This window comes from Thalassophryne amazonica, chromosome 5 (assembly GCF_902500255.1).
Source record: "Thalassophryne amazonica chromosome 5, fThaAma1.1, whole genome shotgun sequence".
NCBI classification, from domain to species: Eukaryota; Metazoa; Chordata; class Actinopteri; order Batrachoidiformes; family Batrachoididae; genus Thalassophryne; species Thalassophryne amazonica.
This window is the reverse complement of record NC_047107.1, coordinates 120,440,183-120,466,071: the sequence shown is the minus strand read 5'-3', so window position 1 is coordinate 120,466,071 and position 25,889 is coordinate 120,440,183. Positions and strand designations below refer to the sequence as shown.

The 25,889-nt window shown below is 45.6% G+C and overlaps 1 protein-coding gene across 1 annotated transcript in view; it reads left to right on the top strand.

The window, feature by feature from the left end:
• fras1 (Fraser extracellular matrix complex subunit 1) overlaps nt 1-25,889 on the top strand; it is a 786,018-nt gene that overhangs the window by 245,104 nt on the left and 515,025 nt on the right. The window contains exons 12-13 of the mRNA XM_034171199.1: nt 18,828-18,971; nt 21,357-21,503. Of these exons, the coding sequence (XP_034027090.1) occupies nt 18,828-18,971; nt 21,357-21,503 (291 nt within the window). The remainder of the gene's footprint in view (nt 1-18,827; nt 18,972-21,356; nt 21,504-25,889) is intronic.

The following is a 25,889-nucleotide window of genomic DNA, read 5'->3' as shown; positions in this document are numbered from 1 at the left end:
CCACTCTAAATGTTTTCTTTGCTGCACTATAAGAGATGTAAGATGCTGCTCCTCAGTGTTTCTCAATTGCCCTCAGACGTATTGGAACACTTGGCATTTCACACATTTTAATTTGTTTATTCCATTTCAAATACATTTTTTTTCTAAAATGATCTTCCTTAACATAAACTGAAAGCAAAACCCCTACAACCTGATATAAATTAATTAAAAATCTAAAATCCAGCTTCCTGATGAAGAGATGTAGAGGAGGATTTTCTTAAAAAGAAGACCTGAAAGTTCAGATACAATTTGACAGAAAGTACATGTTGTGTGGGCCGCTGAAGAGGAGGTACTGCTGGCCCACCATTCAGAGGGCGCCCTGCCTGGAGTGCGGGCTTCAGGCACGAGAGGGCGCTGCCGCCTCACAGGACAGCCGAGAGTGACAGCTGTCACTCATTAACTCCTGACAGCTGTCACCAATCATCAACTCATCAACCACTCCATATAAGCTGGAAGACATCTCCACCCCGCTGCTGAGATATCGTTTGCCTTTGGAAGTAAAACTCTCAGCCGTATTCAGTAGGTGCTACTGTACTCGTTATTGTGTTCCTGTTTTGGAGGTGGAGGTGTCTTACCCACCATTAAGGAACTGTCGCTGCTTGTATTTGCTGGGTGTTTACACACCCACACATAACTGTTTCTGCTTCCTGCCAGCAGTACCAGATCCGACAGCCGGAGACGGTGGCCACCTGGGGACTCGGAACTTGGCGGCTCCAGTATTCTCCGGGTTCGGTGGCATTGGAAATCGTGTGGGATCCGGCTCTTCTCTGGACGGACGTCTTCTATCCTCGAGCCTACCCACACATCACCTTAGTACATTTGACTCTGTCCAAATTCTGTATTTTTCTGTATTTCGTTGTGCACACTTCACAACAGTAAAGTGTTGTATTTTTGGCTCATCTATTGTCTGTTCATTTACGCCCCCTGTTGTGGGTCCGTGTCATTACACTTTCACAACAGTACATTTGAAATGAAAGCCCAGAATTGATGTTTTGGTGAAAGAAACATATGTATTTCTTCATAATTGATGTAAATAAAGTCCAAGACATATTCAGTGATTTTGAAATGTTTATGTTTCCATCCCCTGACTTGTCTGAAGAAAACTTAAAATAAAACTGATTATTATTTACAGGTTTTATCAAGTTTTAGAGATTGGCTTTCAGTTTGAGTTTGAGGAAGATAATTTCAGATTTTTTTTTTTTTTTTTTTTGTATTTCTTGTATTTAAATGGCATGAACAAATTAAAATGTGTGAAATTCCAAGTGTTCCAATACTTTTGGAGGGCACAGTATCCTAACCTTATGATGAGTGCAAAATGAGTGTGGTATTATTACTGTTTTGTTTAAGAATGTGTAATTTTCACTGTTGCTGCACTTTGTGTCAAATCATAGTCATATTGTATATCATACTGATATGACAATATTGAGATATGATCATTTGGCCATATTGTACAGCCCTACTGTCAACTAGCTGAAAACTTTGAATATTAATTTACATCTACATTAAAAAAAATGCTTAAAGTGGCAGGGGGTTAAGAGGGCTGTAATTAGGGGGGTCAGCTGAAAGGCAAAAATCCAATCCAATCCAATCTACTTTATTTATATAGCACATTTAACAACAAAAATGTTCCAAAGTGCTGCACATACAATAGAATCACAATAGATAAAACCCCAGTAGTCAAGAAATAAATTAAAAATAAGAAAATTAACAATAAAAATAACTAAAATGTGCAAGATAAATAAATACATACAGCATACAAAAGATAAAACCGATAAAATCTACCAAAATAAAAACAAAACCAATAAAACAGAGGACCACACAACTCACGCTGTGTTAAAAACCAGAGAATAAAAGTGGGTCTTCAGACGAGACTTAAAACACTCCACTGTGGGGGCTGTTCGGACATGGAGGGGCATAGTGTTCCAAAGTCTGGGGCCAGCCACAGAAAAAGCCCTGTCCCCCCTGGTTTTAAGTCTTGTCTTGGGTACCACGAGCTGGAAATGGCCCTCAGACCTCAGAGCACGCGCCGGAGAGTAAATTTGTAGGAGGTCAGTGATATACTGAGGGGCCATTCCATTCAAAGCTTTAAAGACAAACAATGAAATCTTAAAATCAATTCTAAAATTAATAGGAAGCCAGTGCAAAGATGCAAGAATTGGGGTTATGTGCTCACGCTTCCAGGCTCCTGTTAAAAGTCGTGCTGCAGTGTTCTGGACTAACTGCAACCGGGAAAGAGCCCGTTGGCTAATGCCGAAATAAAGTGCGTTACAGTAGTCCAGACGACTTGAAATAAAAGAGTGCACAACTTGTTCAAAAAGGTTGAAAGATAAAAACGGTTTTACCTTTGATAAAAGACGAAGATGATAAAAGCACGATTTCAAAACACCATTGATTTGTTTATCAAATTTAAAATCGCTGTCTATCGTGACACCAAGACGTACAAAATCCTTAAGAGGTCCCAAGTCAACGAGGGCACTTCCAAACAACATAACCTCTGTCTTGCCCTTATTAAGTTTCAAAAAATTCTGTGACAACCAAGCCCTGACGTCACACAGACAGTCGAGTAGGGGTGTCAGGGGGCAAAGGCTGTTTTTAGCGATAGGCATTTAGACTTGACAATCATCAGCATAAAAATGGTACGCCATGTCATTTTTTTTAAAATCTCTCTGAGTGGGAGAAGATAAAGAGCAAAGAGGATGGGTCCCAGGATAGAACCCTGGGGGACTCCACAATGAAGAGAGGCTGGAGACGAGGTGGAGTCCCCCAGCCTGACGGAGAAAGACCTCTCTGACAGGTACGACCTAAACCACTCCAGAACAGTCCCCCTGACACCCACACAGTCTCTCAGGCGGTCTAAAAGAATTGCGTGATCAACTGTATCAAAAGCTGCAGTGAGGTCTAAAAGCACTAAAATGGCTGAACTGCCAGAATCAGTTGTTAAAAGGAGATCATTAAAAACCTTTAAAAGTGCAGACTCAGTGCTGTGAAATGCTTTGTACCCTGACTGAAGTGGATCCAATATGCCATTTGTATCTAAAAAAGGCTGCAACTGTGCAAAGACGCATTTCTCTAAAATTTTCGACACAAGCGGTAACTTAGAGATAGGTCGATAATTTGAAAAAGCCGTGGGATCCAAACCCAGTTTTTTGATCAGTGGCTCCACAATAGCTTTTTTTACAAAAGGAAGGCACAATTCCACAAGATAGACTACTATTAATAATTTCTCTGACAAAAGAGCCAATGGTGTCCCAAACCTCCTTAAAAAAGCGAGGGGGGACCGGGTCAGTGGGACAGGAAGAGGGTTTTAGATTCCTAATTATTCCTGTCAGCACAGTCATTGACACAGGCTGAAAGTTACTAAAAACACCCGAGCACTGATTTGCTACATAATGACACACCGGGGACGGTGATATATTGGCCCTAATGGCATCAACCTTATCAATAAAAAAGTAGAGAAATTTTTCACACATTTCACTTGTGATTTCCAGTAAAGTGGACGGACTGGGATTAAAAACAGAATCAATTTTTTTAAAAAGAATACGAGGCTTGCCAAGATTGTTTAAAATCAATTTTGAAAAATACGTATTTTTTTCAGCTTTAACCACCCTCTGATAATTATTCCAGCTCTCTTTAAGAATCTGTTTTGAAACTTCCAAACGGTCTTGTTTCCACCTGCGCTCTGCCCTCCGACAGTTACGCTGAGCTGCACGCGTGATGTCATTAAGCCACGGTTCTTGCTTAAGCTTAGAATGCATGACTTTACAGGGAGCAACAACATCCAGAACCTCAGAGCAAGTTGAAATAAAAGAGTTCATCATCTGTTCTGTGCCAAAAGCAGGAGAATCTAACAAATTCTGCTCAAATGCACTAAAAAGAGGAATAAAAGCAGCAGCGGTGTCAGGCTTAATAACATGCCCGTGACGCACGACAGGCATCGTCATGTCAATGTCCAGACTAAAATCAAACATGATGGGGCTGTGGTCAGAGAACACAGCATCACCAATAACAACATTTTGGACAGGAAGACCAAGAGATAAAATAATATCCAGCGTGTGTCCGTGTACTTGTGTGCTACCAGTGACATGCTGTGTCAAACTGAAAGCTGCGATCAAGTCCAAAAACTCTCTGGCCAGAGGTTTTGACGGACAACAGACATGTACATTAAAATCCCAGACGATTAAAATCTTGTGTCACCATCGAAGCAACAAAGTGAGAAAACTCTTCTATAAAGTCTTTGTTGTATTTGGGCGGTCTGTATATGACAGCACACAGCACTGGGACAGTCTGTCGCAGCTCAAAGCAGCTCAGTTCAGAAGAGGAGAAGGACCACTCCAACATCACTTTGTGATAAATACAATTCTTTAAAACAGTCGCTATACCTCCACCACGACCGGTAGCTCTTGGTTTGCTTATAAAACCACAGTCAGGAGGCAGTAACTCTGAGAAGGCAGATGACTCACCGATGTTGATCCAAGTCTCCGTTAAAAACAATAAATCCAAACTGCGCGAAGTAAAAAACTTGCAAAATAAAAGTCTTGTTCACCACAGATCATGCATTGACGAGTGCACACCTCGTAGAAGCCGTTGCCAGGTCAGCCGCCTGAGCTGCCCGGCTCAGCGGCCTGAGGTTAGCCGGGGACACACCACCAAATCCCCGGAAAGAAATGCGGCGAGGGCGCAGCGCGCAGGCATCCTCCCGGAGTCCAATAATGGGCACCAGCCAAGCACCGACTGGAGCAAGTTCGCGTCGGGAGACATACCAGCGAAAACAATCTCTGTAGTCCCGTGGAAGAGAAGAAGACCACACCACATCAGGAGAAAGTGCCAGCAAGGCTTTCAGCTTTACCAGCCGGCCAGATCGCACCCCGCGGCATTTGCGCTTTCTGGGCAAAGGCGCCTTCACACGAAGAAGGCACTTAGGCAGATCCGCCAGATAGAAAGAATCAGACCACTTCGCATCCGAAAAGGCACACGATTGCACTGTATCTTTGATTTTAACAGCTCCAGGTGATTATACACCAGCAGTGAGTCAGTAGTCCTTATGACAAATGTTAAAATCAACATAAAACATACAAAACTGAGAAGAGCCAAGCGGCGACACAGACACACCAGCGCCATCTTGTCACAAACTTGCATGTACATTGCAAGTTGCATTGTAAAAAAGGAAAAATGCTTAAAAAGGTGGGGGGTATGGGGAGCAGAGCCCCTCCAGAAGCTCAAAACGCAAAATAAGGAAAATGCTTAAAAAGGCGGGGGGTCTGGGGAGCTGAAAGGTTTTAGTTATGCTTATGCTCCCAAGAACCATTTTACTGAAAAAAGTCTGAAGGACCTAAAGAAACATAGTTAGATGGCGAGGAGCTTTTCCAGGCATGTGAGATGCAAATCAAGAAAAATGCTTTAAAAGGCAGGTGGGGGTGGGGGTTGGAGAGGTGGAGCCCCCCCCCCCAGAATCTGAAAGATTTTTGCCGTGCCAGTGCTTCCCTGAAGCATTTTCTCAAAATAAAGTCTGAAGGACCTAAATGACATGGTGAGATGCTGACGAGCTTTGTTCGTTCATGTCTGCGACATATGCATATTAATAATGATACTCTTGTAGAATTTTGGAATATTAAATATAAAACAGCTCTTTCAGACTGCTTTGGGTATCAGTCTGGATCCTGGGAAAACAAGTTAAATTTGTGTCGCTGCACTTTTCAAAACCAAGAGCTTAGAAATGTGTTGTGGTCAACATGGTTAAAGGACCTGCTGCATCTTGGTGAAGGGTTACGCTTGAGTGATTGCTCCTCTAATTTCCAAACTAGAACTGAAAGCAGGTCAGATCAGGGACGGGATCTGTCACATCCACCACACCGCAGAATTATCCTTGGTCCTGAACAGCAACGAGACAGGCAGAAGGAAAAGTGACCATGTGTCGGAGAGGCGTGGGCATGTCCTTGGGTTTTTCCCTCTGCTGAGGTCTGGGTCATGTTCGGAAACACCCCAAATGTCCAAAATATCCTCACCTGAGTCTTCCAATGTGTCGGTTCGTTTGCCACAAAGTCATTCCAGCAGTACCTGAGGAGACTGAAACTGACAGTTGAGTTGCTCAGTTCTCTATTTTATGGACTTCAGCTGCAGCGTCTGTAACTGCTAGTGATGGTGAATTGCCTTTTTGTCAGACTATAAAATCACAACTGCGAAACATTCACATACACATACATTACATTCACTTGAAGCCAACTGAACATGAGCGGGGTGTCTGAAAATATCACAGTCATGAGCTGCTGCCAGTTAAATTGTTGAGAATCTGTCTTTTAGTCTTTACACCAGCCGGGTTGTGTTCGCTGTCTGTTGGTTGTATGCTGGACTAAGCAGAACCAGTGAGGGCAAAGAAAACACTTCGTCTGCCGGCATGCAGTCACCAACAACAGACGGTGGCTGGAAATATTTTGCATCGTGGAAGTTCCTCCGCAGCTAATGCTGTTTGACTGCAGAGACAAATGTACTGGATGAAATTTTCTTTAAAATCATGAATTTTGTATGTGTGTGATTTCTGCTTCTAATGAACCAAGGTTTCCCACAGAGTCAAATCTGTCAGCCAGAATTTGCATAAAATGTCTAAATGGGAGTGAGTGAGTAAAAGTGAGCAAGCGAGCCTGTTAGCGCACTCTAATGTCTGTGCATCTGCCAACTATATTGGATAAAATTAGCCTGAAATTGAATGTTAGTGTGTGCATGACTGAGACTTTCTGTCAGTTTGCAGTAGCAAAAGGAACACTTTCTAAAGTTGCTGATCAACAGAAAATGTGTAAGTTTTGACGAACATTAATGTCTTATCAGTTAAAAACATTCTCTGGTTTAATCTTTTGGAGTGTGAAGATTTTCTGCTTTATATGCTTGTAAACAGAATTTCTTCATGGCTTGGAATATTTGTGAGATGAAACAGGATGTTGACAGAAGTGACCTTTAGTTCTGGTGAATGGTAACAGGCTGTCATTTTGGTGGCGTTTTTACATGTGATGGTGTGTTTGTTAGAAGGCAAACTCGGAAACCCGTTCAGACCGGGCTGACAATCTGGCTCGCTTTCTAGCTGGATAGTGTTCAGATCTGTTTTTCAAATTCAGTTCATCCTAAACATGCATCCAAACTCAATCCAGCTCAAGCTGAAAGAGATATATCTGGAAGTGAGAGTGCTGGAGTGTGTGCTTGTGGATCTGGACATGACAGTATGGATGCAATCTGAACGTGGGAGCGCGAGCATGTCATCTGAACATGGGAGTGCAGGTGTGTGATCTGGATGTGTGAGTGCGGGCGTGTGTGATCTGGATGTGTGAGTGTGGGCGTGTGTGATCTGGATGTGTGAGTGCGGGCGTGTGTGATCTGGACGTGGGAGCGTGGGTGTGTGATCTGGACGTGGGAGTGTGGGCGTGTGATCTGGATGTGGGAGCGTGGGCGTGTGATCTGGACGTGGGAGTGGGTGTGTGGATCTGGATGTGTGAGTGCGGGTGTGTGGATCTGAATGTGTGAGTGCGGGTGTGGAGATTTGGATGTGTGAGTGCGATGCGTGCGATCTGGATGTGTGAGTGCGGGTGTGTGATCTGGATGTGTGAGTGCGGGTGTGTGATCTGGATGTGGGAGCGCAGGCATGTAGATCTGGATGTGTGAGTGCGGGCGTGTGTGATCTGGATGTGTGAGTGTGGGCGTGTGTGATCTGGATGTGTGAGTGCGGGCGTGTGTGATCTGGATGTGTGAGTGCGGGCGTGTGTGATCTGGATGTGTGAGTGTGGGCATGTGTGAATCTGGACGTGGGAGCGTGGGTGTGTGATCTGGACGTGGGAGTGTGGGCGTGTGATCTGGATGTGGGAGCGTGGGCGTGTGATCTGGACGTGGGAGCGGGTGTGTGGATCTGGATGTGTGAGTGCGGGTGTGTGGATCTGAATGTGTGAGTGCGGGTGTGGAGATTTGGATGTGTGAGTGCGGGCGTGCGATCTGGATGTGTGAGTGCGGGTGTGTGATCTGGATGTGTGAGTGCGGGTGTGTGATCTGGATGTGGGAGCGCAGGCATGTAGATCTGGATGTGTGAGTGCGGGCATGTGTGATCTGGATGTGTGAGTGCGGGCGTGTGTGATCTGGATGTGTGAGTGCGGGCGTGTGTGATCTGGATGTGTGAGTGCGGGCGTGTGTGATCTGGATGTGTGAGTGTGGGCATGTGTGAATCTGGACGTGGGAGCGTGGGTGTGTGATCTGGACGTGGGAGTGTGGGCGTGTGATCTGGATGTGGGAGCGTGGGCGTGTGATCTGGACGTGGGAGCGGGTGTGTGGATCTGGATGTGTGAGTGCGGGTGTGTAGATCTGAATGTGTGAGTGCGGGTGTGGAGATTTGGATGTGTGAGTGCGGGCGTGCGATCTGGATGTGTGAGTGCGGGTGTGTGATCTGGATGTGTGAGTGCGGGTGTGTGATCTGGAAGTGGGAGCGCAGGCATGTAGATCTGGATGTGTGAGTGCGGGTGTGTGATCTGGATGTGTGAATGCAGGTGTGTGATCTGGACGTGTGAGTGCGGGTGTGAATGCAGGTGTGTTATCTGGATGTGTGAGTGTGTGTGTGTGTGTGATCTGGACATGGGAGCGCGGGTGTGTGGATCTGGACGTGGGAGCGCAGGCGTGTGTATCTGGATGTGTGAGTGCGGGTGTGTGATCTGGACGTGTGAGTGCGGATGTGTGATCTGGACGTGTGAGTGCAGGTGTGTTATCTGGATGTGTGAGTGTGTGTGTAATCTGGACGTGGGAGCGCGGGTGTGTGGATGTGGACATGGGAGCGCAGGCATGTGGATGATGGATGTGTGAGTGCGGGTGTGTGATCTGGACGTGTGAGTGCGGGTGTGTGATCTGGATGTGTGTGTGTGTGTGTGTGTGTGTGTGTGTGTGTGTGTGTGTGTGTGTGTGTGTGTGTGTGTGTGTGTGTGTGTGTGTGTGTGATCTGGACGTGGGAGCGCGGGCTTGTGGATCTGGATGTTGTGACTGCGGGCGTGTGGATCTAGATGTGTGAGTGCGGGTGTGGGATCTGGATGTGTGAGTGTGGTTGTGCGATCTGGACGTGTGAGTGCGGGTGTGTGGATCTGGACGTGGGAGCACAGGTGTGTTTGACACATGAAAGGTAACACACAACACATGGTGGATTTTCTTGGTGAGAAGGTGCCGCAGAGAAAGAAGGTTGTTTGCTGTCCTCACCATTGCAGCCGCTCTGAGTGCCGCCACAGTGGACACTGTGGGTTCAGGGGTGTAGTGAAGAAGTTTGATGTCATAATCCCAGAGCTGCCCACATTTTAGCCACATTTGCGTTCAGACCTCTGTGAATTCTGCTCAAATCCAGCTCGACCCACCTCCTGGAAGTCTCTCTGGCATCCTTTGGTCTCAGAAGACCATGGAAATGTGCCTGGTAAGGGTCCGTATGGTGTCAGTTGTAGCTGAAGCAGTTCCTGGTATGGCTGTAGAGACCGATACGGGAGTGGCAGTCTCTGCCACAGTGGCTACACTTGAAGGTTGTCGGATCACTGGGGCGTGTAGCCTGGTGGAGCTTGCGACGAGCACGCTTGTCGTTGGCTGCCTGCTGGAGTTTAGGTTCGCCAGTCTGGAGACCCTGGTGCAGCTCCTTCCTCCACCTGCCTCTATCTGTGGCAGCCTGCTCCCAGTTGTTTGGGTCCAACTTGAGCGCCTTCATGTCTCGTTTGCATGCGTCCTTGAAATGCAGATGGGGCGTCCCTGCACATGGCTGCCAGAGGCAAGCTCACCGTATAGCATATCTTTTGGGATCCTCCCATCAGGCATATGGGAAACATGTCCAAGCCAGTGAACACAGCACTGCCGAAGCAGTGTGTAAAGACTGGAGAGTCCAGCGTGGGCGAGTACCTCATTGTTGATCACCTTGTCTGACCACTTGATGTTCAGGATACGCCACAGGCAGTGCATGTGGAAGGTGTTGAGTCTCCGCTCTTGCCTGGAGTACAGGGTCCAAGACTCACTGCCATACAGCAAGGTGCTGAGGACATAGGCCCTGTCGATGGCAGTCTTGATGTGCGCTGTCAGCTTGCGGTTTTCCCATGCACGCTTTGATAGTCTGGCAAAGATGATCGATGCTTGTCCGATCTGTCTGTCAATCTCGGGGTCCATGGAGAGGTTGTCAGTCACAGTGGAACCAAGGTTGGTGAACTCCTGGACCACCTGCAGCTCATAGTCACTGATGCTTATCGGGCAGTGTCAACACCTTGAGCCATCACATTGGTCTTTTTCAGGCTGATTGTCAGACTAAATCCTGAACTGGCACTTGAGAAGCTGTCCATGAGGCACTGCAACTGCTCGTTAGAGTGTGCTATTAGGGCAGCGTTGTCACCAAAAAGCATATCTCTGATGAGAACCTTGCGGACTTTGGTCTTTGCTTTCAGTCGGGACAGGCTGAACAGCTTGCCATCTGACCTGGTGCGGAGATAGATTCCCTCGGTCGACAAGCCAAAGGGCCGCTTCAGCATCACTGCAAAGTAGATGCCGAATAATTTTGGAGTGAGGACACACTCCTGTTTCACGCCGCTGTTCATACGAAAGGCCTCAGACGATGAGCGGTCAAACAGGACGATGCCTTTCATGCCCGTGTGGAAAGACTGGATCAAGCTAAGGAGCTTGGGAAGGCATCCAAACTTAGCAAGAACCTTGAAGAGTCTGTCACGGCTCACGAGGTCAAACGCCTTAGTTACATCAATAAAGGCTATGTAAAGGGCCTGCCTCTGCTCTCGGCATTTCTCCTGCAGCTGTCTCAGTGAGAAGATCATGTCGATTGTGGAACGTTGGGATCTGAAGCCACACTGTGACTCTGAGTACACTCTGTCAGCCAGCTGCTGCAGGTGGTTCAAGATGACCCGAGCAAAGACCTTGCAGATGATGCTGAAGAGGGAGACACCTCGGTAATTGTTGCAGTCACTCCTATCCCCCTTGTTCTTGTAAAGAGTGATGATGATGCAGTCTCTCATGTCCTGAGGTACCTCGCCTTTCTCCCAACACTGACAGAGAAGTTCATACAGCTGGTCAAGCAGAGTGTCTTTGCCACATTTGATGATTTCCGGTGGGATTCCGTCCATGCCTGGTGCTTTTCCGGTGGGTAGCCTGTCAATAGCCGTACTCAGCTCTTCCACAGTAGGCACGGCATCCAGCTCATCCATGATGTGGAGGCTCTCTATGTCTTCAAGAGTGCCACTGGTGATGGTAGTTTCCCTACTATAGAGCTCTGAGTAATGCTCCACCCATCACTCCATCTGCCTTTCTCTATCTGTGATGCTCTCGCCAGTTGTGGTCTTGAGTGGCACTGTTTTGTTTTTGGTCGGGCCTATGGCTTTCTTGATTCCATCATAGACACCGGCGATGTTGCCAGTATCAGCTGCAAGATGAATGCTCTCGCACAGGTGTAACCAGAAATCGTTGGCGCAGCGGCTGGCTGTCCTCCGTACCTCATTTCTGGCTGCTCTGAGAGTCTGCAGTGATGTCTGGGAGGGGTTCTGCTTGTAGTCCAGTGCTGCCGAACGCCTCTTCTTAGTGAGAGCAGTTAGCTCAATGGAATTGCATTCAAACCAGTCTAAGGACTTCCTAATTTTCTTTCCAAAGACAGAGAAGGCAGTGTCGTGAATGGTGTCATGAAGACAGCTCCACCTCAGCTGTGCATTTCCATCTGGTGGGCCAGAGCGAAGGGTGTCTCTGAGGGACTGGCAGAACAACTCGGACACCTCTCGGGACCACGTGCAGTTGGTGTTGATGTGCGGCTTTCCTGGGGGCTTGCAACTTCCTTGGAGCAGATGAGGGAGTGGTCGGTGTTGCAGTCAGTGCTGTGGTAGGATTGAGTGAGCAACACATTCTGCAGGTGACATCGCCGTGTAATGATCAGGTCCAGCTGGTGCCTGTGTTTGGAGCGGGGGTGGCACCACGACGCCTTGAGCTGTCCCTTAGTCTGAAAGAAGGAGTTAGTGATGCACAGTTCATTGAGAATCCACAGCTCTAGCTGCTGTTGCCCATTCTCATTCATGCTGCCAACACCATGCGGCCCAAGACAGGAGGACCAGGAGTCATGGTCAGCGCCCACTCTGGCCTTGAAATCACCAAGTAGCACCAGGGGTTCCTGGCTGTGGGTCTCACGAATGATGGTCTGCAGCTGATCATAAAACTCATCCTTCACATACTGTGGGGAGGAGAGGGTGGGAGCATACACACTGATGAGGGTGACGGGTCCGTCGGTTGTATGGAGACGGAGGGTGTAGATTCGCTCTGTTCCATCCTTACCAGGCTCTATCATCTGCAACAGAGAGTTTCTGATGGCAAAGCCAACTCCATGCTCTTTGGTTTCATCTGCGGCCTTCCCCCTCCAGATGAAGGTGTAATACTTCTCATACAGTGTGCCGGATTCTGCCAGGCGAGTCTCCTGCAGTGTGGCAATGTCATCACTAAGGCTCAGCAGTTCATTGTTGATCACTGCCGTCTTCTGTGCATCATTGATCTCTTGGAGGTCTGCCAACAGTCCAGGAGTCATAGGTCTAACATTCCAGCAGCCCACTCCAAGTGCTGGTTTCTTTTTCTTGATGCTTCTGTGTTTGTCTGGTGCAGAGTTTACAGTATGCTGGTCAGGCTGGTAAGAGCCCTAAAGCCCCATGCACCCAGTGGAGCAGGCAGACTGTGGTGGGACAGTACCTTAATGGCTGGGGGCTGCCCAGCTTAAGGTGGGCGTTAAGTATCCAGTGAGACATGATGATCTCCCACCATCGGAAACAACCCCTGGCACCCTACTCTATGCCATTTGAGTTAGGCTTATAACCGGTACACTGCTGTTTCCCATGTTGTAATTGTTGCTGTGAGGTGAGTCTGGAGTGGCCTCACTAGGGCGTAAGCCTGGGGAAAGTGTTTGGAGAGCCATCTGTTGCCCATGCAGCAGGTTCTCCCTCTCCACTCCACCAGTGTGGTACAAGGGAAGGGCAGAGAGCTGATACAGCTTGGCACCAATGTCATCACAGGAGTTGCCAGAACGAAGCTGTGAACAATTGTTTTGCCTCTGCCAGGAGTCCAAAGCATCGCACAATATTCAGTATATTTCCACATCCTCGCAGCGGAGTCCAGCTGGGATGTTGGCATTGTGGAGCATGTTTACCAACCGACAGAGAGTTGGCCTCTCACCCCATTGGAGGTGCACTCCCTGGAGCTCTGCCGTCATCTGCCAACGAGCCTATGCAGGTTGGCAGATCCAAATTAACATCAGAGGAGAGAGCACGCCAAATTCATGCCGGGCAGTACTGCAATTATTACAGTCTTGAAGGATAAGTCCTGCGGAATTGCCCAGTTCGGCCAAAAGACAGTGCTCACCAGTAGGTAATGGATTACTGGTGAATCTGAGTAGCATTGTTCGTCACCAGACATTCAAGACACAAATGCTAGTGGTAATTCATTTGAACAAACAAACATTTTCTACTTCAGCACTGATTGACTCAGGGAGAGAGGGCAGTTTCATACACAGCTCTCTTGTTACCCTACTGAATATCCCCACAGAGAAGTTGTCATCTCCCATCAGGGTTAAAGCCCTAGAAGACACTCCCCTCTCTGCTATCACCCACCACACTGTTGCACCCCATTTAGTAACTTTGTGTAGCCATCATGAAAGCATTCAGTTCTTTGTTTATTCCTCATCAATTCCAGTAGTATTAGGACACTCTTGGCTCATCACCTACAGCCCATCTGTTGATTGGCTGACTGGGGAAATTTGTCAGTGAAGTGAGAGGTGCCTATCCCAGTGCTGAAGATCCACGGTTCTAGTTGTAGACTCAGATACGTCACCCTCAAACTTCAGTCCACCTGACTTGACCTCTGTTCCACACATTCACCATGACCTCGCCCCAGTTTTCAGCAAAGATAAAGCCCTGTCTTTACCACCTTACTATCCTTGTGACTGCTCCATCGATTTATTCCTTGGGGCAACCTTTCCATCAGGAAGGTTGTATAACCTTAATCAGTTAGAACCTGAATTGATGGAGCAGTACATACAGGAATCCCTGTCCTCCGGTATAATTCAACAATCAACCTCTCTAGTGGGTGCCGGTTTCTTCTATGATGGTAAGAAGGGTGGCACCCTTCACCCATGTTTTGACTACAGGGAAATAAACAAGATTGTCAAGAGCAGGTACCGCATTCCGCTCCTCATGTCCGCTTTTGAACCTCTTCATGGTTCATGGTTACTCAACTCAACCTCCACAATGCACATCACTTAGTTCACATCAGGAAGGGGGATGAGTAGAAGACCGTGTTTAACCCCACCAAGAACATTTTTACTTGTTGTACCCTTTGGGGTTACCAATGCTTCTGACACATTCCAGGTGTTGGTTAATGATGTCCTGCTGGACTTTCTCAATGGATTCGTCCTGGTCTACTCTTTGGATGATATATTTTCTAAGAACATCAAATACACCTTCATCAGGTCCTCCAGCAGCTGTGGGAGAATCGGTTATTCATTAAGGCCAAGAAGTGTGCCTTCCATTTACCATCCGTTGCCTTTTTAGAGTTCATCATCGAACAAGGGAAGATAAGGCCAGACTCAGACAAAATCAGGGCAGTCAGTGAATGGCTAATCCAGCCACCTTCATACAGCTTCAACAGTTCCTCAGATTTGCAAATTTCTACTGCAAGTTCATTCAAAAATACAGTCAAGTAGCTGCTCCATTAACGGCACTGACCTCACCTAAGATTCTGTTTTCCTGGACACCTGCTGCTGAGCAAGCATTTAAAACAACTGTTCACCACTGCCTCCAGATCCTTACAACCTGATCCCAGCCACCAACATATTGTGAAGTTTGATGCCTCTGACTGCAGGATCGGAGCTGTGTTTTCCCAGGAAGGGCCTGACAATAAACCACCCCTGTGCATTTCTTTCTTGCCATCTGTCCCTGGTTGAGGCTAATTACGATGTGGGAAAAAGGGAGCTGTAAGCCACTAAGGATGCATTGGAGGAATGAAGGCACTGGCTGGAGCAGTCTACTATCCCGTTTATAGTCAGGACAGATCCAAGCCACCAAAAGACTGAACCCATGCCAAGCCAGGTGGGCCCTTTTTTTGCCTGGTTTTATTTTATTATCACTTACAGACCCGGATCCAAGAATGGCAAACCAGATGCCCTCTCTCACCATTTTAACTTGGATGCAGACCCTAGGTACCCAGAACCCATCCTTCCCTGTCACCTGTGACATTGAAAGACTGATTCAGGAAGCCCACCAATAGTATCCTGACCCAGGTGGTTTGTTCCTCCCTCTGCAGTATCTCAAGGTTTTGCAGCTTTAATTAATTAATTTAAACTTACCTTGACATCTTCCTGATGCCCGATTCTATTTTTTCTCTCTGTTTGAGGTGTGGCTCCAGCCAGAGATGGGAGTGGGTGTCTTCTTTTGCAGGCCTCCCGTCCTGTGCAGCAACATGGACTCCCAAAATTTCCTGTATATTTGTATTGTCAATTGTGTCGGTAGCATGGCCAAAGCAGAGGGTCATCCCTTTGAGCCTGGTCTGCTTGAGTATTCTTCCTCACTCATCAGAGGGAGTTTTTCCTTACCACTGTTGCCTGTGTGGTTGCTCTAGGGGTTGGTATGGTTAGACCTTACTTGTGTGAAGTGCCTTAAGGCACCTTCGTTGTCATTTGTTGCTATATAAATGAAATAAATTGAATTAAATTGAACCTGTCATCCCGGCATTCATCGCACTTTATCCTTAGTCAAGAAACATTTCTGGTGGCCCTCTTTGTCTGCAGACTGCAAGGACTGTATTTTGTCTTGTTCCCTTTGTTACAGGGGAAAGTCTTCACACCAACCACAATCTGGACTCCTCTGACCTGTACTGCTTCCATATTGCCCCTGGTCTCACATCTGTTTGGTTTTTGTTATTTGACTTCCCCGCTCTCAAGGACACACTGTCATCCTCACTATTGCTGACCGCTTCTCCAAGGTTTTCCACTTCATCCCTCTCTTGAAGCTCTTGTCAGCCAGTGAAACTGCAGACCTCCTGGTCCACCATGTCTAACATCTCCATGGCTTTCCAATTTCAATTTAATTTATTTCAATTTATTTTCCTTTATATAGCCCCAAATCACAACAGAGTTGCCTCAAGGCACTTCACACAGGTATGGTCTAACCTTACCAACCCCCAGAGCAACAGTGGTAAGGAAAAACTCCCTCTGAGGAAGAAACCTCAAGCAGACCAGACTCAAAGGGGTGACCCTCTGCTTGGGCCATGCTACAAACATAAATTACAGAAATAATTCACAGAACAATTCACGGACAAATATACAAGAATTGCTGTTGGTGCACAGGACAGGAGGGTCGCCAACACAAACACAACTCCCATCTCTGGATGGAGCTGCACGTTAAACAGAGAAAAAACAGAATCAGGCATCAGAAAGACAAAAAATACTGTACTGTAATACTGTAATATTTGCCAGCATTAATCAACAAGAAAAACAGAAGAAATACTAAGGTGATTGCTGGCCGCTAGCCCTAAGCTTCACTAAAAGACCCAGAATTTAGGTGAAGTTAGGTTAGGCAACCTTCCACTGGAAGTTGCCTCAGACCAGGAGCCCCAGTTCATCTCCCAGGTCTGGAAGTCCTTCTGCAATGACCTGGGAGCAACTGTGAGTCTGTCGTGTAGGTTTCATCACCAGACGAGTGGGCAAGCAGAGCGGTCAATCAGAAGTTGTAATCCTCCTTGTGCTGTGTCATAGCCAACCACCCTGCAACCTGGAGCGACCATTTGCCCTGGATAGAATATGTGCACAACTCCCAGGTGAACATGACCACAGGACACACATGTTCAGTGCTCCCGGGGTTATCAGCCTCCTCTGTTTCCAGGTGAAGAGGAGGAGCTAGCTGTCCCTTCATCCCATTGAAGGTGGAAGGCAGCAAACTGGCTCCATGGCACCTGGGTCAGTTTGTAATCAACCGCATTGTCAACCTGGTGGCATTTAGTCTTCACCTACCCCGCACTCTCTGCATTCATCCTGCATTCTACATCTCTTGCCTATGTCCAGTCAGGGCCACCCCTCTGTGCCCTCTGGCTGGTTCCCCTGCTCCCACCCATCTCATGGATGGTCATCTGGCCTTCACCATGCGGCAACTGCTGGATGTTCATCACTGGGGTCTTCTGTTTTTGGTGGCCTGGGTTGGCTAAGGGCTTGAGAAGAGGTCCTGGATCTCCCGCTGCCTGATTCTTGATCCCTCATTGATGCAAGACTTCTACAGGGCCCACCTGGTTGCTCTGGGTTGTTCACCTGTGGGCTCTCTTTGAGTGTGTGTATGTGTGTGTGTGTGGGGGGGTGGGGGGGTGCTGTTGTGGTTTGGCGTTGCGGTCAGTTTTCCTCTCTCCTGTGTTGTTTGTTCCCTCTTTCCCTCCAGTGGAGCTGATTATAAGGAACACCTGTGGCTGCAGCACACCTGTCGGTAATTAGCGACATCTTCTTAAGTCCTGGCTGAGCAGGAAGATGCCACCAGGCTATTCCCCTTTCTGTGTGGTACAGTTGGCCTCTAATTTACTTGTTCCGAGTATTTAGCTGTTTTCATTCCTTGAGCCCTTGTGATTCTTGTTTGATACTTTGTTTTGTTTCCCTGCAGATCTGCCTCCACCACCAGCTCCACCAGCCCCCCCTGGTTTCACTCCCTACTGTCCAGTCCTCCAGTGTCCTCCTCCACGCTGTCATTCAACAACTCCATATATTTCTCTGTTCATTTGACAATAAACCTGTTATTTCTTTCACTCTTTTCAAAGAACACTCTTGTTTTCACAACAGGTGCCTTTATCTCATGAAACTTGTTTGAGAGGTGGGGCCAAGACCATGCTTGTGAGAGGGGTCAATTTTCACAGTAGACCCAAACTGAACTGCACACCGACAGATATGTTGTCATTTTAATGAGATTTTACACTTTTCAAGATACGTACCAAAACCCAGAAAAACATTACACTCCATCGATTTATTCTTCTGCGATGACTTTAAATTTTAAAGTCCTTCTCTGTAATTCAACAGTAGATTATCAGAGGATTTGACTGATGTCTTTTATTTTGTGCTGGGATAGGCTCCACCCCCCCCCCCCCCCGCCCCATTACCCTTTATTGGAGTAAGCAATTGAAGATTGTGTATATGTGTTTTAAAAAGTTTTTGTTTTGTTTTTTTGCCAAAAATGAACAAAAACTGGAATGAATTGCTACATTCTTATGCAGTGTGTGTGTGTGTGTGTGTGTGTGTGTGTGTGTGTGTGTGTGTGTGTGTGTGTGTGCTGGAGTCAGCTCAGCCTTTCTTAGATAAAAGCAGGGGGCCTCCAGAGACGCTCATAATACTGGACGTGGATCAGCACCTTTGTCATCTTCTCTATTAACACTCACCTTTTTCAGACAATTTCCTTTTAAAAAACAAACGGATGAAAGCAGCCTCTTTGGCTGAGTGCATTATTCCTCCCAGATGCTTTCGCTGCTGGCATTTGTGTTGACTTCTTGCACGATGGCCTTCACCACTTAAATGTTTTACGTGGTGTTTCCCACAAACCATTTGAGGTGTTTTGGGTGAGTTTAGGTCATTCGTCTTTCAGCTCTTGTTTAACCAGCAGTAGTCTGTTTCCAGGGAGTTTGCATTATGATGACTGGAGGTGGGACTGATTTTGTTGTTATGGGGGGTTGGGGGTGTCATGCCTCCCCTGCCCCTCTTTAGAACTGCCATTGCAAATGTGTAAATGAAATTAATCAAATGTGTGTGTGTGTGTGTGTTGCAGTCCAGTGCCATGCAGACTGCCTGTCGTGTTCCGGTTCTCCTGAACACTGTGAGAGTTGCAGAGACTCAAAGTCCGTCCTCCACCTTGCCCGCTGTTTGTCCATCTGCCCGGCTGGTTACTACACAGAGGAAGGAAAGTGTACAGGTATGAGAGCAGTTACACAAAAATCTTTATTTTCTTGCAACCAATAGATAGTGAAATGAAATTTGAGATATGCTGTGATTCAGTCTGGTTTTCTTTTATTCACGTGTGTTTGGAAGTTAAAGAAGGTGGAATAATTATAAAGTCCTGCTACATTAAAATTAACATAAAAACCAAAGTTCTTGTGTGTCCAGGTGTCAGTCTCATGCCAGACCCTCCTCCATGTCTCCGTGCTAATAGACTCATCTCTGTCTTGTGTTTTTGTTTCCATCTCTGGAATAATTCTGTCTGTCTGCTCGCTGGCCTTTTTTTGTTCTGCAGAATCACAGAAACTGTTCCTTCCAGACCCTGATCTCAGACAGGTGTTGTGGTCTGATAACGGTTACACAATCTCATCAAAGTTGCACAATCCCTGGCCCTAATGTGTGTGTGTGTGTGTGTGTGTGTGTGTATAAGCCTCAAAGCACTTGATAGATCCAACTGAATTAAAGACCAATATCCATGTGATACCGTCGGATGTATCTGGGTTTTTTTAACATCTGCTTTTAAATTGTGTGTGTGTGTGCGTGCATTTAATTGTGTTTGAACTGACTAGAATAATTCTATGTGTAAATTAGAAAGGTGTTGTTACTGCAAATTAGTTAAAGGGTAAATTCATTTTTTACCCGAGGCTATCAAAATATACTCATCGAGTATTGCAAAGGCTTTGCGTCCATCCATCCATCCATCCATCCATCCATCCATCCATCCATCCATCCATCCATCCATCCATCCATCCATCCATCCATCCATCCATCCATCCATCCATCCATTCATCCATCCGTCCGTCTGTCCGTCTGTCCATCTGTCCATCTGTCTGTGTTCAGCATAAGTCCAGTTCTATTCCTGCCAAAGTCTTCATATTTACAGGGAGCATTCTTGGGACACAGACATTGGACAAATTCAAAGATGGTTAACCTTGACCTATTTTAAGAGGTCAAACGGTCACATTCTGGTTCCTGTTTTTATGCCATGTAATTATACATATCCGTTTTTTTTTTTTTTTTTTTTTGGCGGGGGGTGAGACAGTCAATCAGAGTAGAGAGGCACTGTGATGTCACTGGCTGGTCTCTCTCTCTGGCTGCTAATCTAACATGGCGGAATCCACTCAGAAAGGTAACTAATATAAATAAATAAAATATATAATAAATATAAATAAAATATTGTTTGATTGATTGAGTTTATTCTCAGTTTATTATTCCATTTTACTCCCACTTGTGTACTTGAATTCCTTCACTTAGGGTAATAACCCTCCCGTGACCCAGAGGGCTAAGCCAACAGAAGAACAGACTTCAACAGAAGTCCATGGTCTCAGATGTTGAGATGCTGATTCTCATCCCAGTCGCTTCACACTCGGCCTCAAACCTGCTTAGTTCACTGCCTGATGAAGCCAACAGAACCACATCATCCACAAAAAGCAGAGATACTCTGAGGTCACCGAACTGGACATCCTCCAAAAATATATCCGTTGTCAGCGTTGGAAGACAGTTCCTCTCATGTTCCTTCATCATAACTGTGGTGCATCCTAACTACTCCCTGCATTACTGTAACTTCTAAATCTAAATCTGCACCTTGTTGGCCATTTCTACAATCGGTCTGACACCTGTGATTAATAAGAATGTTTTAATATGAGTAAAATGTGAACATGAAATGTGATTCACATGAAATGTGAATGTGATTTTAGATATACCACCTTTTTAAGGTGGTATATCTAAAATGTTATTTCTGTCTTTAGGGAGCACATGTGCATTCAAATTTCACCAGATATCATTTTAAACTCAACTGCACGGAAAGGATCAGGGAAACATTCTTAAAATACAGTCCAGGTTTGAATAACAGGGTTAAGGTTTGTTACAAGGTGGAGGAATTTACCAACAAAATATTCCTTTATATTCTATTATTTCCTCAGCACATTATTGAAGAGTCAGCCTGTAGCGTTAGTGGCAAGACTTGACAGCAAGATTGCTTGACAGCGTCGCGGTATTTGCTGTTTACTGCATCATGAAGAGCCGCCAGCATTAATGGGGAGAAGGTCAATGGGACGGGACAAAGGGCGGCGGGAATTCAGTGCTGTAAAAAGCAAAGGCCACCTCAGGTCACCGCTTAGTCAAGGTGGCGCAACTGGTTTAATGTCACGAGTGTGAGTGGGCACAAATATGCATAAAGACAATGTAGACAATCACATCCATGGGCCTGAGTACGTAACAACGGCATTAATGAGAACAACACAAACACAACCTGCGAGTTCAGCTCAGCGGGAGTGATGATGAACGTTTGGATGTTCAGATGTTTTGTCGTTCTGCCGACGCTCTGAGCTGGACTTTTTTTTTTGTTATGTCTCCTCCACAGCCTGCCGGCCGTCCTGTGCCAGCTGTTCCAGTGCTTTGGACTGTCTGTCCTGCAGCTCTCTGCTGCCGCTGCTGAGCGCCGACGGCACACAGTGCCTGGAGTCCTGCCCTCCAGGATCCTACCAACATGACCAGACACACTGCCGCCGTGAGTATCCCAGGATGTCAGGAGAATTATCCTGCTCTGTGCGTGTCCTGAAAGACGGGGAAATGGCACACATGAAGACAAAAATGAGACATTTAAGAGGTTTTTGTTTTTTAATCAAGCATTAGCTCATGGTTCCAGTTGAAGACAATAATCATATCAGTCAACAATTATAATAAAATTTCTATCTTCTATCCTCCCTGCTATCTTTTTTCCTCTCCTCATCCCCTTTGTCTCCTCGTCCTGCCTCCAGCTGTCGTCTCCAGTCACACGTCTTCCATCCTTTCACAATAACCCAGATTGTTTCTTGTTCACGTACCAACCTGACATTTGTTAACTTGAAATTAAAATTCCAATATCTCTGAGCTGACAGAGCAATCTCTTGGCAGCGCATCAGAACGCGCTGCCATGGCTCAGTAGGCACCATTTAAAAGGTGCACTGATTGTATGGATGCTGCACAAAAACAACGTGTGACTTCACTGGTCAGAAAAACAAAAGCTTTGAGTATGTGTTCTGCCTGGATAGTTTATATAAGTGATGAAGCAGCGATGGCGGTCTCTGGGGTCCAGGTGGTATTACTGCAGGCTCCACCTTTACTTAGCATCACTTTTAGTCTTCTGTCAGTCGCTGTCTTTCTGATTCGTCTCAGTTCTGCACAGTCCGACCCTGTAATGCTTCAAAACAGTGCTGAAATCGAAAATCCACCTTGAAAGTTCCTGTTTGTTGATTGGTGTTAGATTTTCATTTGTTTCATGAAGTGAAGCGTTGTTGCCTGCTGCCTTAGTTTGATGCCTGTCAATCACATGTCAAACAAGGTGAAAGTGTCCACAAGGAAATGACTTCTGCAAACCTGTTTGTATTTTTTAGTGTCTTAGAAAGTTATTTTCAAGCAATTTTTCAAAACGTGCATTAATACATGACTCTGTGCATGGATCTGACAACTGAACATTTAGGACAAAAAAATTAGGACAAAAACATCATTTTTATTCTTTCATTTTCTTTACCCGCTTACAGACCTCTAGACCTTTAGACTTATGCTTGAGGCCATGTAAGTAATCATTGAACCAAGGCGAGTGTGTTTTTGGGGGTATGGTTTTAATGTAGGTGGAGCGTGGTCGTGAGCATGTTTGAATGGTCATTTTCCAAAAGTGACGCTAAGATATTAGGCAGTCTGGCTACAAGTTCATTTGTAGTTGAGGAGTTAATGTGTCGCTGTGATGATAAATAAGTTTCTCATTCCAGTGGACAAGGCAACAAGACTGTAAACTTAATAAGTGAGTGGTCTGAAACAACTGGCATAAGAGACACAACATCAGTATTTGTGACAGTGATGCCACAAAGCAGGACCAAATCCAGGGTTTCCAGGGTTCAGCTGATGCCTTTAAGGCTGGATAAAACCAAAAACATCCACTCCCACACTTTGTAAAGTGTAAAAACACTCGAAAAGATAATCAGTCGCTCTGGCCCAGAGATCTCCCAATCCTCCAAAAACAGTGAACCAGTAAATACCACTGTGGCTCAATCGCTGTGGGCATGCTAATAGACCTGAACTGTCTAACCGAGTAGAGAAGCTCCACCGGGAATGATGGGTAGAAACTGAGAGTGAAGAAGCACAGTGAGATTACGCCGCTGCTAAATCCTGCACCTCAGTGAATGTTGTTGTGAGGATAGAAAGTCCAGACCTCCCAGTGCACACGCTCCTTGGACCACCATCAGTGGGTTTGAGCATGCATCCATCCAGCTCCGTGCACTGTGCATGCTGCAAACCCACTTTATGTCCATCTTGCTGAATGCATATTTCTAACATTGATTGTTGCACGTTGCACAGTCATAGCAAATGAAAACCGTCACAACTGTTGTCCCGGCCCCTCTGTGCCACATTTATCCAGCTTTACCCGGCTTTGCTGTTGTGGAAAATACTTTATATAGTGAAGCCAAATTCACACTTTGCAGCACAAATCCCCACAACGTCTCAGCCAACGAGTAACAGGACCAGTTCTTTTAACCTCCCACTGGCTTTAATGAGAGCAAAACCTCTTGATTTTAACCCAAGCAGGGATGGAGTGAAAGAGCAGCAGTGTGGAATGTGGGATTTTCTAAAATCACTGTGCCTGCAAATGTGGCGTCGTCCTGGAGCTGTTAATGCAGAAACCCCGAAGACAGGGACAGACCAAAGGAGGCGGCCGCAGCAGTAATGAGTGTGTGAGGGCCTTTTTTTAGAGATGTTTAGACGAGACTGAAGGATTTTCTGGCAGAGGGACCAGGACCACCCAGACCTGTATTTGTGCACGTAGACAAAGCTGGCGTGTTAGTAATAACAAGAACGCATTGTGCCGCGGGAATCCACTTGTCTTTCTCCTCCCTCTCTCCTCTTTAAATTGGCGCGTCTTTCTCTTTGTTCTTTCACCTTGAATGGCTGCATGTCATTATTTGCGCTTAAACAGTGCAACTCTATCATTGAATTAAATATGTTAATAAATGTGTCAGTTGTTATGTTTATTTATATTATAAAATCTGTTGAGTGGGAGAAGCTGAGACTTCTCAGGCCTAAATATTCATAGATTTGTTACTTTTTTCTATTGGATGCTGTAGCTCCTCTGAAAAAGAGAGCTTTAAATCAGAAGTGTCTGACTCCGTGGTATAACTCACAAACTCGTAGCTTAAAGCAGATAACCCGTAAGTTGGAGAGGAAATGGCGTCTCACTAATTTAGAAGATCTTCACTTAGCCTGGAAAAAGAGTCTGTTGCTCTATAAAAAAGCCCTTCGTAAAGCTAGGACATCTTTCTACTCATCACTAATTGAAGAAAATAAGAACAACCCCAGGTTTCTTTTCAGCACTGTAGCCAGGCTGACAAAGAGTCAGAGCTCTATTGAGCTGAGTATTCCATTAACTTTAACTAGTAATGACTTCATGACTTTCTTTGCTAACAAAATTTTAACTATTAGAGAAAAAATTACTCATAACCATCCCAAAGACGTATCGTTATCTTTGGCTGCTTTCAGTGATGCCGGTATTTGGTTAGACTCTTTCTCTCCGATTGTTCTGTCTGAGTTATTCTCATTAGTTACTTCATCCAAACCATCAACATGTTTATTAGACCCCATTCCTACCAGGCTGCTCAAGGAAGCCCTACCATTATTTAATGCTTCGATCTTAAATATGATCAATCTATCTTTGTTAGTTGGCTATGTACCACAGGCTTTTAAGGTGGCAGTAATTAAACCATTACTTAAAAAGCCATCACTTGACCCAGCTATCTTAGCTAATTATAGGCCAATCTCCAACCTTCCTTTTCTCTCAAAAATTCTTGAAAGGGTAGTTGTAAAACAGCTAACTGATCATCTGCAGAGGAATGGTCTATTTGAAGAGTTTCAGTCAGGTTTTAGAATTCATCATAGTACAGAAACAGCATTAGTGAAGGTTACAAATGATCTTCTTATGGCCTCGGACAGTGGACTCATCTCTGTGCTTGTTCTGTTAGATCTCAGTGCTGCTTTTGATACTGTTGACCATAAAATTTTATTACAGAGATTAGAGCATGCCATAGGTATTAAAGGCACTGCGCTGCGGTGGTTTGAATCATATTTGTCTAATAGATTACAATTTGTTCATGTAAATGGGGAATCTTCTTCACAGACTAAAGTTAATTATGGAGTTCCACAAGGTTCTGTGCTAGGACCAATTTTATTCACTTTATACATGCTTCCCTTAGGCAGTATTATTAGACGGTATTGCTTAAATTTTCATTGTTACGCAGATGATACCCAGCTTTATCTATCCATGAAGCCAGAGGACACACACCAATTAGCTAAACTGCAGGATTGTCTTACAGACATAAAGACATGGATGACCTCTAATTTCCTGCTTTTAAACTCAGATAAAACTGAAGTTATTGTACTTGGCCCCACAAATCTTAGAAACATGGTGTCTAACCAGATCCTTACTCTGGATGGCATTACCCTGACCTCTAGTAATACTGTGAGAAATCTTGGAGTCATTTTTGATCAGGATATGTCATTCAAAGTGCATATTAAACAAATATGTAGGACTGCTTTTTTGCATTTACGCAATATCTCTAAAATCAGAAAGGTCTTGTCTCAGAGTGATGCTGAAAAACTAATTCATGCATTTATTTCCTCTAGGCTGGACTATTGTAATTCATTATTATCAGGTTGTCCTAAAAGTTCCCTAAAAAGCCTTCAGTTAATTCAAAATGCTGCAGCTAGAGTACTGACGGGGACTAGAAGGAGAGAGCATATCTCACCCATATTGGCCTCTCTTCATTGGCTTCCTGTTAATTCTAGAATAGAATTTAAAATTCTTCTTCTTACTTATAAGGTTTTGAATAATCAGGTCCCATCTTATCTTAGGGACCTCGTAGTACCA